Below are 16,923 nucleotides of genomic sequence, written 5' to 3'. Positions count from 1 at the left end.
AACGCATGGCAGCCTGCTACCAGTGCATGTGTGAGGGGCGCATGTTTACATGGGTACATCAAGGTGTGCTTGTAAGCCACGCACTGCCAGAGATTGGAAGAGAAAGAGGCGGAAAGAAAGGTACGCTGTGTGCCGTGCTGTCGTGCTTTCTTTGGCTTGTTGCGAGTGTTTATGTGCGCGTTCGTGTGAAGGGAAGAGGATTTCCATCGCCTCATCCCTCTCTTACATAAGCCCAGGCAGCGTGAGAAGCACGCGTCCTCGTTCGTTGTCCCAGTGCTGGATTGAAAAGCCATAGGCTGTGAGCAGCACCGTCACGAGCTGGTCGAGGTCCTGAAGCACCTGCGACTCACGGAACACGACTCGCCGCCCAGACGCCGCTTCCACCGTCAGCCCAGGCAGCGGCGGCACAATGCGGACAGGCAGGGAGGCTGATGAGAGCGAAGGCGACGCAGCACCAGCACTACTCGAGGTTGCAGCATCACCAACCGCCGCCGTCGCCATGTCCTCCCTCTCCAGTCCGCGAGTCAGATCCCTGACGGCGGCAGCACCGTGCGTGGCGCACCTCACTGTAGCACTATCTGTGATTGGTGGAGGAGATGAGGAGAAAGGGGGTTGAGAAGGCGTGGCTGCAAGGCGACCAGACGGACCTGACGCGACTGTCGCCTTTTCTTCAATCTGCGGCGATGCTGGAGGCCACCACACATACACCCCGTGAGGAAGATTGCGACGGAAGACGCTTCGCTGGAACTCAAAGCGCTCCATGATACTCTTCTCCATTCCTGGTAGATCATAGTAGCGTACCTCCTGAAGCAGCATATCCCATTCTGCGAAGTTGTCGGGGACGGAGAGGTGTCCATCACGGAGGTAGCCAATTACATAGCGAAACAAGGTGCCGTCTCGATCGATGAGGAAACTGCCATCCTCGCAGCGGTGCGCCCGGTTTTCTAGGATGGGGCCAAAAATGCGATGGCCTTTGAGCTCGCGTAGCGTGTACCGGCGTGTGGTATAAAGGGTGCCACCGACGTTGAGATTAATGTGGCGAGCCCACTCACCCGTCACATCGATGCCGAGACTGTTCTGCAGCCATGTCACCGCAGCAGACATGCAGATACAGAGAAGCGGCGGGCAGGAAGTGAGACAAGGGGGATGTGGAACACACCTTTGACGATGAGAAAGGCAAAGTCGACCTGGTAGCTAGAAAAGGAGGTGAGGCGGTAAAGATGACCATGAGCGCATGGGGGCAGACGTGCCTATCTGTGCGCACGTGCCAACTCTGCCGAGCATGCGCAGCCCCCCGAAGAGGAAACATAATGGGATAAAGAGAGGGGCAGGAGGCAAAGACGAAGATGAAAGCGCTTTTTTTGTCATGGTGCGTTACGGTGTATTTTAGCAGAAACGCGGCCTTCCCCAATACTCACGCAGAGCACACATGTTTGTGCATGTGCGTGACAACGACCGTGAAGGGAAAGTAAAGTGCTCAGGCACAGCTGTCACACCGCTTTCCTCACTGCGCTCTACAAGACCCAAACACGAGCAACTGCACTACATTTTTGTGTTCTCCAGTGCGCCTCTCCTTCAGCTACACATACGTAAAGGTGCTCGGTGAGCAAGTCACCTCTCGCTGCGCAGCCCTCACCTACTGTCCAGGTGTTTTCCTCCCCCCCTCTCTCTCTCTTCCTTTCCGACTTCATCGCATCAGCACTTTCCATGAATATTCAATCACAGAAAAAAAAAACGCATACGCGTCGCATCTGCAGGCCACTGCGAAAAAAACACACATTTTCGACTGCACCCTTGCAGAGCGCATCAACCAGCTCACCCCCCTCCCTTCATCTTCTCCTCCCCACTCTCGCCCACACTGACACAGGCATGACTGTATCGTCGGCTCATTCAGAAGCGCCGCCGCCGCTTGTATAGAATCTGATTCGACCACACCATAATCAGCGCAGCATACGAGGCCGTAATCTCTTCCTTCTCAACCGCCGGCAGCCGATTCAGCACCGCCGAGGCAAGGCTCTCTTTGCCGCCCTGCTCCAGTGTTGAAATGAGCGTCGCGTAACTTACCACGTTCGGTGACGGCGGCGTCGACATGGGCGGTACAGAGGGGGTCGATGCAGTCGACAGTGATGAGGACAGCGTATCCGCCTCGGTAAGGTCTGACGTCGTCCCTAAACGAGAAACCGAGGCCTCGACCGCAGCGGTGCCGACCTTGTCGCTCTCTTCTTCGGCGGCCCACCAGCCTTGGAGGGGGTTCGGTCCCATGGCTCGCACCACCTCCAGCGCGCCTCGCCAGTCCAGCTCCGCCTCACAGGCGCGCAGACACACGTTGAACGCCTCCACCGAAATCTCAGCAGCGGGCAGCGGGCAGCGAGTGGTCAGGTAAGCGAAGGCGGAGCGCCATCCTCGCTCGCCGGCACTCGAGTCCGACGACGGACGTCGTGCCAGGAGTTCAACCGCGCGACTGAAGGCGTCAGGGTAGGCAGGCGCAAAAAAGGCGCCGATCTTCTCTACTAGGTCCCACTTTTCTGCCGAGGCACACATCTCGAGAATAGCGCTGATCTGAACCATGTTGGGGTTGACACCAGACCCGGAAGGCGCAGGCGGCGGCGAGGTGGACAAGATTGACGTGCCTGTAGTGGAGGCGGCAGCAGCAGCTGCTGAAGCCTCTGACGCCGTCAGTATCGCCGCCACAGCGGGCAGTGCGGTTGCCTCGGCAAATGCCTGCAGGCCTCCCTCCCAGTCACCGGTACGCTGCGCCGCCTTTAGGTACGCTGTGAGGTCAGCACTGTTGCGAACAAGGTGGCCGCTGCTGTGGATACTCAAATGACTGGCTCGCCGCTGCGCATCCTCGCGCTCCATGAGCTCAAAGAAGTCCAGTTTCTCCTTGTTCGCCGCCGTCGTGGACACGCTGCTCCGGAGAGCGCTACCACGCTTTGCAACATGTTGGCCCCCCATCATTGCAGCAATCCTGCTGCTGCTGGGTACAGCTGAACCGACTGAACTGCTCCCCACCGCGGTCGAAGGAGCTTCTCCGAGACTGCCGGCAAGTTCAGCTGACTCGTGTCTCTTGTAGAGGCGTGCGACCTGCTGCTGAGCACGCTGAGGGGGCAACCTCATGGACCGCGCCAGCACCTGCTCGAGCGTCAGTGGCGGCATCTTTCGATTGCCTCTAATAACCAGAGCCGGATTGCGGGTTTGCTTCCGAAGACGACGCGCAGAAAAAGAAGGGGAGAGAGGGGGAGAGAGGACTGAGGAGATCAAAAAAGAAACAAAAAAAACGGACGCGCCGCTCAGCCCCAAGACAAATCAGCAAAGTTAGTTGGCCCCTTCGCACCAGCCGCTGGGCAAGAAGAGGGAGACAGAAGAGGGTGGGTGAATCAGCGCGACCGTGAGAGCCATTTTCGTAAGAGATGCCGAGAGGTCCGCAGGAGATGCGCGGCGCTCGAGGAGACAAGAAAAGAAATAAAAGGGGAGGCCAATCAATGGGGATACGTAATAGCTGGAGACGCGTACACAGCAGGAAGTTGCGACGGTGTTCACGGTCAATCTCGACGCAAACCGTACAGCGGAACGAACGAAAGAGGAAATGCTTTGCTGCCAATTGATGCTTTTTTTTTCGCTACCACCGTCAAAGCACGACTACCAGCACCGACACAGATTACCAATGGTAGTAGGGGCTGTGTGATGCAGGGTTGCCGTTGCTACTGTGGTCCACCTCCGCACAGGAAGGAGACCCGTCGAATCCGACCAGCAACAAAGCCCTGCATGCGTCCCTCACCTATCCCCCCTCCTACCCCTTGCCAGGTGTGTGCATTCATCGAGGATAGTGGGTAAGAGGGGATGTGGATGAGTGAATGACGCTCTTTTTAGTCCTCGTTTTTTCCAAGATGGTCGTACGATCGACTTGAAATTTATTCAGAGAAACAGACCCACATAGATCGCTAGAGAAAGAGAGAGAGTCACGGACACTTGTGCAGGACGCACATTCGATTTCGCCTTGTTTTACCCCCATCACGAGTATTCCCATCATCACTAACGTAACACATGCACAGGAACACATGTGCGAAAATATGCGAAGAAAAAGATTACCCTTACCCGCCACTACCCACCCTTGCGTCCCCCCTCCCCCCCCCCCCCCCCACACACACAGGGGCAGACGAGAGGTGCGGAGAGAGCGATAAAGAGAGTGAGGTAAGCGGCGGGGAAGGGTAATGGGGTGAAGCATCTGGAGAGCGATAAAGCGATAGCACCAACACACAAGCAGGCACCATACCTCGAAGGGTCAATGGAAAAGAGGAAAAAAGGTGGTAATAAAGAATGGCCGCCATAAACCGGCGCCACGCTCCCGCACTACGAGAAACAGATTCGAGTAAAAAGTGTGGTGGGAGGGCGAACCGACATGAGCAGCAGCGAAGACGAAGGGAGGGGAATGGGAGTAAGAGAGTGAGGAGAGTACGAGTAGGAAGACGGCGCGCAACACACCGCACCGCTCTCCAGTGCACACGTGCAGTCACGCCTACGAACAGGTACACACACACACACAGATACAGCTCTCTCTCTTTTCCTTTATGCGCGTGCCATTGATTGCCCTCACGGTACTTCCCCCTCCCCCCACACATACAGAGTTGTTGTTGCTTTTATTCATCTCCGCGTGGCCACTACCCGAAAAAAGCATCAGAACAAGTCGCAGATGGGATGTGTTGAAAAGGTGCAAGCGCGTCTTCCCCCCTTCGTCGCTTTACTGAATTTTAGAACGCAGCACGTAGTTGAGAATGCCGCCATTCTCGATGTACTTCACCTCCATCTCGGTATCAATGCGCAGCACCGCAGTAAAGCTCTTGCCGTTGCTGCACTTCACGACAATGTCTTGAAGCGGGCGCATCTCTCCAGGTAATTTGACCGAAAAGGACTCCTTGCCGGTCAAGCCAAGCGAGGTGACACTCTCGCCGCCCTTGAATTGCAGCGGAATGACGCCCATTCCCACCAAGTTCGAGCGGTGAATGCGCTCGAAGCTCTCCGCGATGACCGCCTTCACACCCTGCAGGAACGGCCCCTTAGCGGCCCAATCGCGCGACGAGCCGCTGCCGTACTCCTTACCGGCCAGGATTACCGTCGGCACCCCGGCCGCTTTGTACTTCATGGCCGCATCGAAGATGAACATCTTCTCGCCACTCGGGTGGTACACCGTGTACGGGCCCGTCTGACCATCGCCGACCAGGCGGTTGCCGAGACGCGTGTTGGCGAAGGTGCCGCGCACCATCACCTCGTCGTTACCGCGACGCGAGCCGTACGTGTTGAAGTCCTTGCGCTCCACTCCCTGCTTCATGAGAAACTTCGCTGCAGGCGAGTCTTTGGCGATGTTGCCGGCAGGTGAGATGTGATCCGTCGTGATGGAGTCGCCAAAGATGGCGAGACAGGCAGCGTTCTCGATGCTCTTCGCTCCAGGCGGATCGAGCGTCATCCCGTCAAAGTACGGTGGATTGTGGATGTACGTCGACTTGGGGTCCCACTGGTAGAACTCGCCTTCCTCCACCTGGAGCATATTCCATTTCGCGTTCATGGTTGTGATGTTGGCATACACCTCCTTGAACAGGCCCGGCGTCACGAACTTGTTCACCACCTCCGCAATTTCCTCGTTGCTGGGCCAGATGTCGCGCAGGTACACGCCATTCGCGATCGGTTCCTTGTCAAAATCAATATTCGTGCGTCCGGCGAGCGCAAAGGCGATGACGAGCGGCGGCGATGCCAGGTAGTTGGCAGCCGTCAGTGGGTGTATGCGGGCCTCAAAGTTGCGGTTTCCAGAGAGTACCGCTGCGGCAACGAAGTTGTTCTCCGTGATGCACTTGGATACCTCTGGTGCGATCTCGCCCGAGTTGCCGATGCATGTCATGCAGCCGTATCCCGTCGTGCTGAAGCCGAGGGCATCGAGGCTCTTCTGCAGGCCGGAGTTTTCCAGGTATTTGGTCACCACGTGTGAGCCCGGCGATAGAGATGTCTTGATGCCAGGCGCCACCTTCATGCCCTTCTTCAGGGCCTTCTGCGCCAGAAGACCCGCCGCGACGAGTACGGTCGGGTTCGAGGTGTTCGTGCAGGAGGTGATAGCCGCGATCACGACGCTGCCGTGCTCCATCGTCGCCTCCTGACCGTTGACGGTGTACTTGACTCTCTTCGCGTGCTCCCCCTCCGGGATACCGAATCCCTTGAAGCCAGTTTTGGCCGACATGCAGGCCTTGAAGTCCTTCGACAGATCTTTCAGGGGCACGTTGTCGTGTGGGCGCTTCGGTCCGGCAACGCACGGCACCACCGTGGAGAGGTCCAGTTCCAGGTCTTGCGTGTACTCGATCTTCTCGTTGCCCGTTCGGAAGAGCCCAACAGCTTTGACGTAGTTCTCGATGCGGGCTACGTGCATGGCGGTGCGATTCGTACTCCTGAGGTATTTGATCGTCTCTTCGTCGATCGGAAAGTAGCCGGTGGTGGCACCGTACTCTGGCGCCATGTTGGCCAGGGTGGCGCGGTCAGCGACTGAGAGCGCGTCGACACCGGGGCCGTAGAACTCGACAAACTTGCCTACCACACCGAGCTTACGAAGGTTCTTCACGACGGTAAGCACGAGATCGGTTGCCGTGCATCCCTCCATCAGCTTGCCAGTGAATTTGTAGCCAACAACCTGCGGAAGCACCATGGAGAGGGACTGGCCGAGCATGCCAGCCTCGGCCTCGATACCGCCAACACCCCACCCCATGACACCTAGAGCATTGACCATCGTCGTATGCGAGTCGGTGCCGACGACGGAGTCCGGGTATAGCAGCCCGTCCGTGTTAAACACAACGTGGGCGAGATACTCGAGGTTTACCTGGTGCACAATCCCAGAGCCCGGCGGGACAATCAAAAGTTTCTCGAACGCCTTCGAGCCCCATTTGAGGAACTCGAAGCGCTCGCGGTTGCGGTGCATCTCCATTTTCTGGTTTTGCTCCACCGCGTCCGGCGTGTCACTGCAGTCCACCTGTACCGAGTGGTCAACGACAAGGTCGACAGGAATCTGCGGGTTAATGCAACGCGGGTCACCGCCGAGGCGCTTCATCGCGTCACGCATGGCTGCCAGATCCACGACGCATGGTACGCCAGTGAAGTCCTGCAGCACTACGCGAGCTGGCTTGAACGGGATCTCGATTCCCTTAGTACAGTTAACCTTCCAGTCGCAGATGCTTTCTATCGCCGACGATGTCACATCGAATTCATCGCAGTTGCGCACCGCGGACTCTAGGAGAACACGGATGGAGAAAGGGAGGTGGCAGTACTTGGCACTGATCTCGTTGATCTTGTAGTACTTGGCGCTACCGCCGTCGGCCTGCAGAGACGTCAGGAACTTGGCATTGAAGGGGTTTGGGCGAGGACACTTCTTGGCTAGCTGTATGCCAGTGCGGAACATTTTTCTCAACCAAAGAGAGGAAAGGGTGGGGGAGCTCTTGTACAGATGGTGTAATCAGTTCCTAAGCCAGAAATGACAGCTATAAATACGAAAGGGCCGATACACAGGCACAGGGAGATATATATAGATATATATAAAGGCAGAAAAGGCAAAAAGTTGGTGCTCCCTGTATAACCTCTTCCCAAGAGTCTTCTTATTTGCTTCTTCGCCGACTCCACGTCGTATGTGCGTGCGTGCCCCAAGTGAGGAGAGTACGTGTATGCGTCTGTGCTGATAATAAAGGGCAAGCGCAAGGACTGGCTCTGCGTGGGTGCTGTTTGTCTGTCGCCAAAGAAGCAATTTATTTGCACCCAGCAAGCACTAAAACCACAAGGAGAGAAGAGAGGTAAACGGGCTACTTGCTGAGGTACAAATGTCCCCCTCCCCCGACTGCGACTAAAGCTGGAAGTGGAAGTAGCAAAAGAGATGGAGGGGAGGGAGAGAGGGAAGAGAGGTGGAGAGGGGAGAGAGGTGGGGGGGGGGAGGGAACGTAAGCTGGAAGTGATAATGTTTGGTTCTTGTCCGGGTGTAAGTTCTGCGTACCTGTATATTGCCCTGTGTGTGTGTTAGATTGGGTGAGGAGGGAGGGGGTTCGATTCTGTTTCTTCAACTTTTTCTTTTCGATTCTTCTTACATGCAGAGAGGGGGAGTGTATAGAGTGAATAGCACTGTTAATCTACGTCACCAGTGCGTATGAGTGGGTCGGGTGGGTGGGGGAGGGCGAGGGAAGAGGGAGGTATGAGCGAGCTGCATGTAACCTGGTGTGCGCAACAGCAACACAGAGGCACACCATTCACACACGCACAAAAGGGGAGAAGAACAGCAACCGGAGTGTGGGGAAGGGGGTCAAAACACACCACCACACACATATATATATATATATATATATATATATATATATATATTGAAAGAGGAAGATGCAGAGCAGAGTGTCACTGTCTCCAAGAGTAGGTGTGGTGCGACGGTGTGAAGAGCATTAAACACCCATGGGTGCATTGGAGCGTCACGCAGCGACGAGGTCACCTATGGAGTTGTGGTCGCACACAGCCCTGGGGACTTGAAAACGGGAAGGCAGTCGCCCGGTTACGCGCGTACAAGTTGCCCGTCTGTATCATCACACCTATACCACCAGCGACGCCGCCGAAGTATTCAGGCCATCTCCGCTGAAGGAGAAGGCCTGAATACCCACGCCACGGCAGCCGCCTGCGCCTCGTTTGGGTTGCTTTTGCGTGTGAAGTTTTGCCTTTTCCTCGTTTTTGTTCGATTCTACTCAACTGCGTCCCAGTCAGTGGGGGGAGGGGGGGGGGAAGAGTCAAATGACTCTGCATGAAATCTATGGTAAGCAGCTGAAATTTGGCTGTCCTTCTTGCGCTCTAATACGCGCTGGTCTGCCGCTCTCTCTCTCCCTGCCCTTTTCATTGAACCCGTCATCTCGACCACCCATCGAGCTCACCATCGGCACCACCCCTCACCCACTCCTGAGCGCACCCATGCACGCAGATAAACCGACGACTTCGCCATAGTGGGCGGTAGAGCACAAAAGGCAAAAGAAACGAAAGGAGAGCGTCCCGACGGTGATGGCTTGAGGGGAAGGGAGCGGCGAGAGGCGATCCACGGAGGATAGAAACAGCATACACAGGTATATCATGTAATGCAACAACGCAGAGAAACGTAGGAGAGAGTGGAAAGAAGTGGCGTCACTCTTCCTATCCGGAGAACTCAACGCTACGTGACAGCTCTGTGACGCAGCTGGTGGTGCAGGGACTCCAGCTGACTGCCGTACAGCTTCACCATCTCCGTGCTGCGTCGCCGCTCCGCTGCAAGCTCCTGCTCCGCCCTTTCGAGCGCCGCTTCGTACCGCAGTCGCACACGGGTGGCCTCCTCACTGTAGCTCTCCACCTGCACCAGCAGAGCAGCCTCCTTGTGCTGATGCTCCTTCAGTGCCTGACGCAGGCGCAGCACCTCTTCGGGTGACGGCGTGGTGACTGGTGGAACAGGGAGGACGAGGGTGGAAACGCCATCAGCTGACACGGCTTTGGCGGCGCAACAGAGACGTGTGTTTTCCTCTCGAAGGCAGGCAGCCTGGCGCCGGGTGTAGCGCACTTCCTCTTGCAGCTGCTCGACTGTTCGAACCAGCTCCTCCACCTGGTCGAGCGCCTCGCGCCGCTGCCGCGTCTGCCGCGACATCTCATCTTCCCAGTGACGTTCCGCCGTGCGTAGTCGATCGCGCCAGTATGCCTCAATCGACTGCAGCTGCCGCGTCACCTCTGCTGGACTCACTGCGGTTGCACTTGCCACGAGCAGATCCGATGTGGCGCCCGCCACCCTCTCTCTCGCTTCCACTGCCGCGTCACCACTCGGCGCCCATTGCGGGGAAGTGGTTGCTCTCAGAATTCCCATCACCGGCGCCCGCGCCGCCGCCTCCAACTTAGCGGTCAGTTCCCGGTTCTCCTCTCGCAGGGCATCCAGCGTGGCCTGGAACTGCGCTCGGCGCTTTCGCTCGTCGGCCTTGTACCCCTCCACCAGCTCCGCCGCCCGCGCTTCCGCTGCCGCCATCACTTGCTGCCCCATGATGCGCACTTGTTGATCAGCGTTCTCCAGCCTCGCGTGCAGCGCCGCCACCTCACGCTCGTGCGTATTTAGCTCCTGCTGTGCCACGAGAGCGGTCCAGTATGGGTCCAGGTGCATCGAATGTGAGCGTGATGGCAACGATGAAGATAATGCTGCATCTGCTGCTGATGTTGCCTCTTCCCTGGCAACGACTTCTCGAGAAGGATTTGGTTGAGCTCCGGCAAGGTCCGGAAGAGCGTCCAAGTGCACCACCATCAACGGACCGAGCCCCGCCCAAAACGGCTCATCCAGGTAATCGATGCTGCCGCGCGGCGAAGAGGTATGCCTAGCTTCAGCTGTAGGTATCACCTTGATAGAGCGGAGCGGCGGCGGTGGCGGTGGTGAAGGGGGGCCTGGAACGGCGGGCGAGCTAGAAGCGGAAGGCAGCAGCGAGGATACAGAGGACCTTGGGGATGCGGTGCGCGACTGTGGCGAGCGCTCGGCGCCCGGCGTCTCAGAGTATGACGCCGGCACCACCGTTTCCTCCTTACTGTGGCGTGAGTTCGTGGGGGTAGGGCGAGCGTATGTGGCATCGCGTCTGTAATCGTTGGAACGTAGCCGCGATGACGGCAGTGGCGTTGGCACCGCTTTGGCTTTGATGACCAGCGAACTAGAACCCATCGGCGCGCCGCTGCCCTCCTTGCAACTGTTTACCAAAGAGGTCTGTGACCAGGTGTCGCTTGCTTCATCGGGCTGTACGGCTGTGGCCAGTGGTCCGCGATACTGACACGCTGAGGCGCTGTTCTTGCCGCTCTCAGCCCCCACTGCGGTAGGCGAGAAGAGGCGGAGGCGATTGCTCAGCACACGTGAAGATGGGGACTGAACAGTGCCCATGTCATACGAGTTGCCATTCCCTAGTGACCATCGCCGCTGCAGCACTGCTCGTTGAGAATGGTTCGGGTCGTTGCTAAGACAGCCACTCTGCATGCCTATGTTCTCATGACTCTCATCCATGCAGCTCCCCTGAGTGTCGTCGTCGTGATCCTCTTTGAACACCCACACTGCGGGTGAGTGAGAGCGCGCCGTCGTGGCAGACGCGGAGGTTGCAGTCGCCAGGACGGTCAACGCTGATGACCTGCTCGTTGTTGGCGCGGTTACACACCGCTGTTGCAGCGACGAGAGCCACGGCTCTTCGACGCAGCTGGACGAGGACAGTCTAAAGGTTTCCCCTGCTTCTATGGCCAACGTTGCACCATCGTCGCCATACCAACCGCCATCTTCACCGGCACTACAATTGCCCTTTGCCTGAAGCCCCGAAGAGACTGTCGATGTGTGGCTGCGGTGTGTAACGGCGGCATCACTCCAACGGAGCCCCGCATGTCGGCCCCCCCACATGTGCTTTGGTGATTGTTGGTGACTTCTCAGGGAACTAAAAAGAACGAGGAAGAGACTGCGCAACACTCTCATGCAGTCCTATTCAAGACCAAATGAAAGGGGAGAAATAACTGATGTAACGCGATAAGCAGTACACACTCCAACGCATGTTTTCCCACCTCGTCCTAAGTGACGAGTTTTCAACCTCTGTGGCGGACTATACCAATCAGGTACCCCTCCGCGCGCGCGTTCCCAACAACCTCTAGCACTGGCAACGCTAGCAATACGACTCCTGCTGTGTTCAGGTCATCATGCAGTAACTCTACGCACAAATGGGTCGACTCATGTGTCCCCCCTTTTTCCTGCACCCCCAAGAATCTCTATCGTGATGAAGAGTCGAGAGGGTGGTGGGGGGGGGGGGGGAGGAGTTAGGCGCTTGCAAACACTTGATTCCGCGATATCTGAAATGTGCAGGATTGCAAAAATGGGGTAAAGAGAGGGTAGATGATCAGTGAGGCATGTCGTTGGAATGGAGGAGAGTACGTTGGCTCACCTTTCATCCTCATCATTATGTCCTTTTTTTTTCACCTGTTCGCTCCTCCCTGTTCTTCATTTATTCGTGCCGCACGCTTTCAAGAAGCAGCAGAAAAATGAGCGCCCACCGTACATGCCCCCGTGCGAGAGAGACAGAGCAGCATGACAGCCTGTTTTCGCTCGCCCAAGAGAAGGCGAGCTTGGGCTGTTGAGGGATTCTGTCAAGGCTGGATAAAGCGCCTAGCTGGTCGGTGTGCTTGTGTGGGCGCTTCAGAAGAGAAAAAAATGGAGAAGCGGGGCAGACACACCTCGCTGCCCTTCAAATACAGACACCTGCGCACACCCGTTCGCTCCCTTTTTACTGGTAGGGTTGAAAGGAAAGAGCGGTAGCGGGGGGGGGGGGGAGGAAGAAAAGTGGAAACGAGCATGCGAGATGCGTGAAAGATAGAAGGGGGGGGGGAAGTAAACGAGGAGAGGGTGGTGGTGCGGCCGTGATGAGCACGCAATACACCTCTCCTTCTGCACAAGCGCGTATCCATCGACACATAAACGAGCGGGTCCTGCAGTCCTGCACATCGACTGAAGAAACGATGCCGCATCTCTCACGCACATGCACATAGGCACGCGTGCAGACGTACTTTGCAGGACCCTGTCACACCCTCTCTCCTTCCAGTGGAGAGAAAATACGCATGTGCCTTCGGTACGTACGTTGTGGAGTAGAGGAGGTTGCTTGACCTCGTTGTCCCTTCCTTCCTCCTCACCGTGAGTGGCGATACGGCTTCTCCTTCTCCCTCCTGCCACGTTGCAGTGCTATTTTGCTTGCTTGCCTGTCAGTTGAGCAGAATTGTGGAACTTTCCAGTTGGCCTACTCGGCGCTGAGACGAAGCTCTTCTAATAAGTTTGCATGGATGTATGTGTGTATGCAGTCTTTCCCTCTTTCCCACATGTCGCAGAGAGGGGGCGGAGAGGGTGGTGAGGACGCTCTCTTGGAGAGGCGGTATGGGTAGTTGCTGGTCGGCGAATGAGAGGCCACGAGAATGTAGACGAGCAGAGAACGAGAGAGGCGGGTCTCATAGGAAGGCCCTCTCTCCCCGGGTGACATGAGAGGGTGCGGTGGGGAAGTGGGCAGGTGTGCGGCTCGCTCAACTGGTAAGCGAACCAAACACAAACAGCGAGGGATAACCACCTGAAACGAGAAAAACAAAAGTATCCTCTAGCCTGCTATGGCCTCCTGCTTCCCCCCCCTCCCGTGATGTTGCCGCCGGGGCAACACCCTCACCCATCAGTCCAACTTCTCTCTGTCACTGTGCCCTTGCTCTTGCGTGCGGTCGCGTACGCCCTCAAAGCACGATGTCCTTCACCCCGCTTCTCTCTCGTTCTCTCTCCACACCCTCCCACAGACGGCGTCCAACCTCTAACGTATGAGCCTAATCCACGCCCATCTGCACGCACGCACAGAAGGGGGAGGGGGAAGGGAGACAGGGGGGAAACAAAAGAAAGCCTTGCAACCCCCCCCCAACAAGGAAACGAAAAGCGTAAGTCATACGAAATCAGTGGCCAAACACAAAGGGAAAGGCTATTATGAGTACAGGGGAGACTCAGCTCAGAAACAAACCAACGAGCACACACGAAATCCCCTCACTACGCCGCCAGCACGAGTCCGCCATGTCTCTCCTTCGCTTTGTTGTTGTCGCTTTGTTTCCCCTTTTAAAATTTTATCTCCTCTTCAGAAGTGCTCTGATAAGACACAGTCAGAGAGCATAAGAGGGGGAGAAGAAACAGAGCAAGCGCACACGCACGCACATACCCACAGAGAGACATGCAAGGGCACAGACCATATGTGTGTGTTTTTTTCGTGGAGAGGGAGGTGGTGGTGGTGGTGGGGAGAAAGAAAGACACCCACGATGAACACGTACATCGACAAATGGGGGGAGGGAAGGGGGGGGGGAATATGGAAAAGCAACGGCGAAGTACAGGTGCGTATGCAGCAGCCACCCATATGTGTGGGAGGTTTCTGGGAATCGGAAAGAGGGGAAGGGATAGGGCTTCGTGTATTGCTTCTCGTCTTATGGTGCTACGACTCTCGCCTACCTGTCCGAAACCGCTGCGCCGTTTTGCTCCTCCCTCGTTTGTTTGGTAGTAGACATGCTTTGCATCATATTTTTTCTGCCCTCCTCTGCCCACAAGACACACGCGGAGAGAGAGAGAGAGGAGAGAGGGGGGGGGAACGGATGATCAACAGGTGCTAAAAGTCATCTTCGTCTTCATCTACGTTGCACTTGTCATCTGCGTCGTTGCTGTTGTCATCGTCGTCAAAGGAGGAGTACTCTTCATTGTCTATGCCACCTGAAGTGACAGCGTGGGCTGCTAAACCAACAGCCGGAATGGGGCCCAGCGGGGCCGCCGCGGACAGCCCGCCGATGCGCTGCATTGCTGATTGCCCTGCTATCTGCCTCTCTGCCGGGGCATACTCCTCAGCCTCGGAGGACGACGCCGTCGAAGCTGACGTCGATTGCGGCGAAGAGCCAGAGTGATCGCTGTCAGACGCAATTTCCTCTTCGTCGTCATCGTCACCACTCTCCGCGTGGGCGTTGGCGGACGTAGTAGCGGCAGTTCCTACTGCCGCCGCCGCCGCCGCAACCGCCGGAGCCGGCGTTGGGCCTGCCTGCGCCCACATCTGTGCCCCCGTCCGAATATCATAGCTCTTGTTCTTCCCCGACTCGGAGCTCGCGGCCGGCATTAGACGCAGGGCCAGCAGCTCCTCGATCTCAGGCGGGCAATCCAGAGCACCGTAGCTGGCGTAGCGATCCTCCATCGAGAGGTGGTGATCAGGGAAGTGTACGTCAAAGTGCGGCTTCGGCAGCTGCGGCTCCGTCGGTGTGAAGTCGTACACGTGGACAAATCTGTTCGCCTTGGGGTCCAACCGAGCCTCCGCAAACAGCCGCCGAAGCCCTGGTAGGCGCAAGTGAAATGGATAGAAGGAGATGTGGTGGCTCATCTCCACGACAGGGTCGGTCGAGGTGAAGATGTACAACTTGATGTGTTCGCAATCGCGCGTGCGGAGCTGCTTGCACGCCACGTGGATCGTCATGTTCTTGCAATTACGTAGGAACACGCTCCCTTCGCACGCGGCAATCACCAGCTCGCCACCCTCACAGTCATCGACGGTCATGCTGTCTAGCTCATCTAGCACCGCCGTGTGGCAGTCTGTCAGATACTCGATCTGCACCTGCTGCCCGGAGACTTGATTGTGACGCATGAAATGACGCTTCTTCCACTTGGAGATGAAGTACGTCGTGTTCTCGCCACCAGGCTGATTGTGGTCGGAGGCAGTATCATCGATGTCCTCGGTGTTAGTGTCCTCTTCCTCAGCAGCAGCAGCCGGTGTCCCAGTCGCAGCGGTGGACGGCACCACCCCAGTTACCCTGCCATGCACAAGCGCCGACAGGCAAGGATCGGATCGATCGTCGACTGCGATGTGCAGCTGTTCCTGCAGCTCTGCACTGGTGCGCAAAGCCACTTCTTGCAGCCCAGCCTCTAGCTGCAGCACTCGTGCCGTGTACTGCAGGCCGAGGTACTGCAGATACTCTTGCACAATGCTCAGCTCTGTGACACCATTCTGCTTGGCATCCCTGAGTGCAACAGTGGGGTGAAACACCAAAGGCTGATGGACACCTGAGTTGTTGTTGCCGCCGGTGCTGACAGTTTGCAGTGCTGCCTCCATGATCATGGCCCGCATCTTTCCGTACTGCCCGGATGCCTCGAGCTTCTCGCGTATGATGCGCTCCGTCTCAACCAGGGTGCTAGACGCCATTACGAACGACGCTTTTCTGCGCGGGCTGCTGTAAATGTGAGCGCGTTCGTTCCGCCTGCTCTCTCCCTTTAGTGCTGTGAAGTGGAGATACTGCTTGGATCTGTGGGGAGGTGCGACACTGTGGTACATGCCAGTCCACACAAGCAGAGACGCGTGGCGTGTGCGGATGTACGCGACAAGTCAGAGCGCATAAAGATAAAGAAGGGAGAATACGCCAAGCAGAAGGAGAGAGGTTATGAGAACAATGAGGACGTAGGGGAGCACGTCAGGCATATAAAAGAGAGGAGATTCAGTAGGTGAATAGAGGCAGAGGAAGACGAGATGAGTTGGGATAAGTGAAGAGAGGGAGGCAGTTCACCGTAGAGAAAGAGAAGCACACGCAGGCAGGTATCTATAACAACTAAGAACCGACGTTTCTGCGAGTCTGTGTGCGTGCGCGCCTAAGAGCGTTTCTTGTTTCAATGTGTCCATTCTGCCACCGAACACGAGTCAAACTCTACTCTGCACCCGCCCCTGCCACAGACCCATCACCCGGTGCGAAGCAGCGGCAGACACACCTTACGGCATTACCCCGACTCAGTCACCTCAGCACGACCTCTGCATCAAGCACCACCCACCCCTGCCTCGCATGTAGCCTCAGAGCCGCTCTCATCATGCCGGCCGCTACCTGGTGCACCCCTCGGGGTGGCCCACGCTTCCCATACGAGCGGGCAGCGAGGGCCTGGTGGGATGCGTTCGAGTGACGCTGCCCTATCAATGTAGATGGCACAAGCGTGTTCACTGCTGCAGGTTGCTCCGACGCAACGTCATCCACAGCAAGACTGGCGACATCAGTGCCGATACATTGCTCTGACCTCCTTACGTTCTAGACGCTTGGACCTGTCACCGCCAGAAGCGGTTCGGCATTGGCAGGGATGAAGGGAGCCCATTTAGCCTCTTCACACAGAGTGAGTACTGAACCTTGAGATATCACACCAATATATTTCCCATCATCAGGGCTAAGCGCGGACAAAAGACAGCAGCCGCTGATCAGTGAAGAAGTGTGTAAAAGATGAGCGTCGCATATTCCTCTCCCAGAGCAGCCTCACTACACTACCCGCTTTCGACTCCACAGGCGACCTTTTTTTTTGGGGGGGGGGGCGAAGGAGCACGCACGCACGCACACACAGACACACAGGCAGAT

At 56.9% G+C, this 16,923-nt stretch overlaps 5 protein-coding genes across 5 annotated transcripts, besides 1 other annotated feature; all 5 read right to left on the bottom strand.

Moving 5' to 3' along the window:
* Positions 1-222: 222 nt before the first annotated feature.
* Positions 223-1,104, bottom strand: LPMP_180650 (hypothetical protein; the record flags this gene model as incomplete). Its single annotated transcript, XM_010699597.1, has 1 exon — positions 223-1,104. The coding sequence occupies one exon, from the start codon at positions 1,102-1,104 to the stop codon at positions 223-225; it is 882 nt and encodes a 293-aa protein (XP_010697899.1).
* Positions 1,105-1,890: 786 nt separating this feature from the next.
* On the bottom strand, positions 1,891-3,156 carry LPMP_180640 (hypothetical protein; the record flags this gene model as incomplete). The annotated part of the gene is made up of 1 exon (XM_010699596.1): positions 1,891-3,156. The coding sequence occupies one exon, from the start codon at positions 3,154-3,156 to the stop codon at positions 1,891-1,893; it is 1,266 nt and encodes a 421-aa protein (XP_010697898.1).
* Positions 3,157-4,738: 1,582 nt separating this feature from the next.
* On the bottom strand, positions 4,739-7,429 carry LPMP_180630 (aconitase, putative; the record flags this gene model as incomplete). Its single annotated transcript, XM_010699595.1, has 1 exon — positions 4,739-7,429. One exon carries the CDS (start codon positions 7,427-7,429, stop codon positions 4,739-4,741), a length of 2,691 nt encoding a protein of 896 aa, XP_010697897.1.
* Positions 7,430-9,193: 1,764 nt separating this feature from the next.
* Positions 9,194-10,294, bottom strand: LPMP_180620 (hypothetical protein; the record flags this gene model as incomplete). Its single annotated transcript, XM_010699594.1, has 1 exon — positions 9,194-10,294. One exon carries the CDS (start codon positions 10,292-10,294, stop codon positions 9,194-9,196), a length of 1,101 nt encoding a protein of 366 aa, XP_010697896.1.
* A 3,877-nt stretch (positions 10,295-14,171) lies between these two features.
* Positions 14,172-15,740, bottom strand: LPMP_180610 (hypothetical protein; the record flags this gene model as incomplete). The annotated part of the gene is made up of 1 exon (XM_010699593.1): positions 14,172-15,740. The coding sequence occupies one exon, from the start codon at positions 15,738-15,740 to the stop codon at positions 14,172-14,174; it is 1,569 nt and encodes a 522-aa protein (XP_010697895.1).
* A 460-nt stretch (positions 15,741-16,200) lies between these two features.
* Positions 16,201-16,738: a repeat region.
* Between the last annotated feature and the right edge of the window lie 185 nt (positions 16,739-16,923).

This window comes from Leishmania panamensis (assembly GCF_000755165.1).
Source record: "Leishmania panamensis strain MHOM/PA/94/PSC-1 chromosome 18 sequence".
In the NCBI taxonomy this organism is placed as follows: Eukaryota; Euglenozoa; class Kinetoplastea; order Trypanosomatida; family Trypanosomatidae; genus Leishmania; species Leishmania panamensis.
The sequence above is the reverse complement of the archived record's forward strand: the minus strand, read 5'-3'. Positions and strand labels throughout refer to the sequence as shown.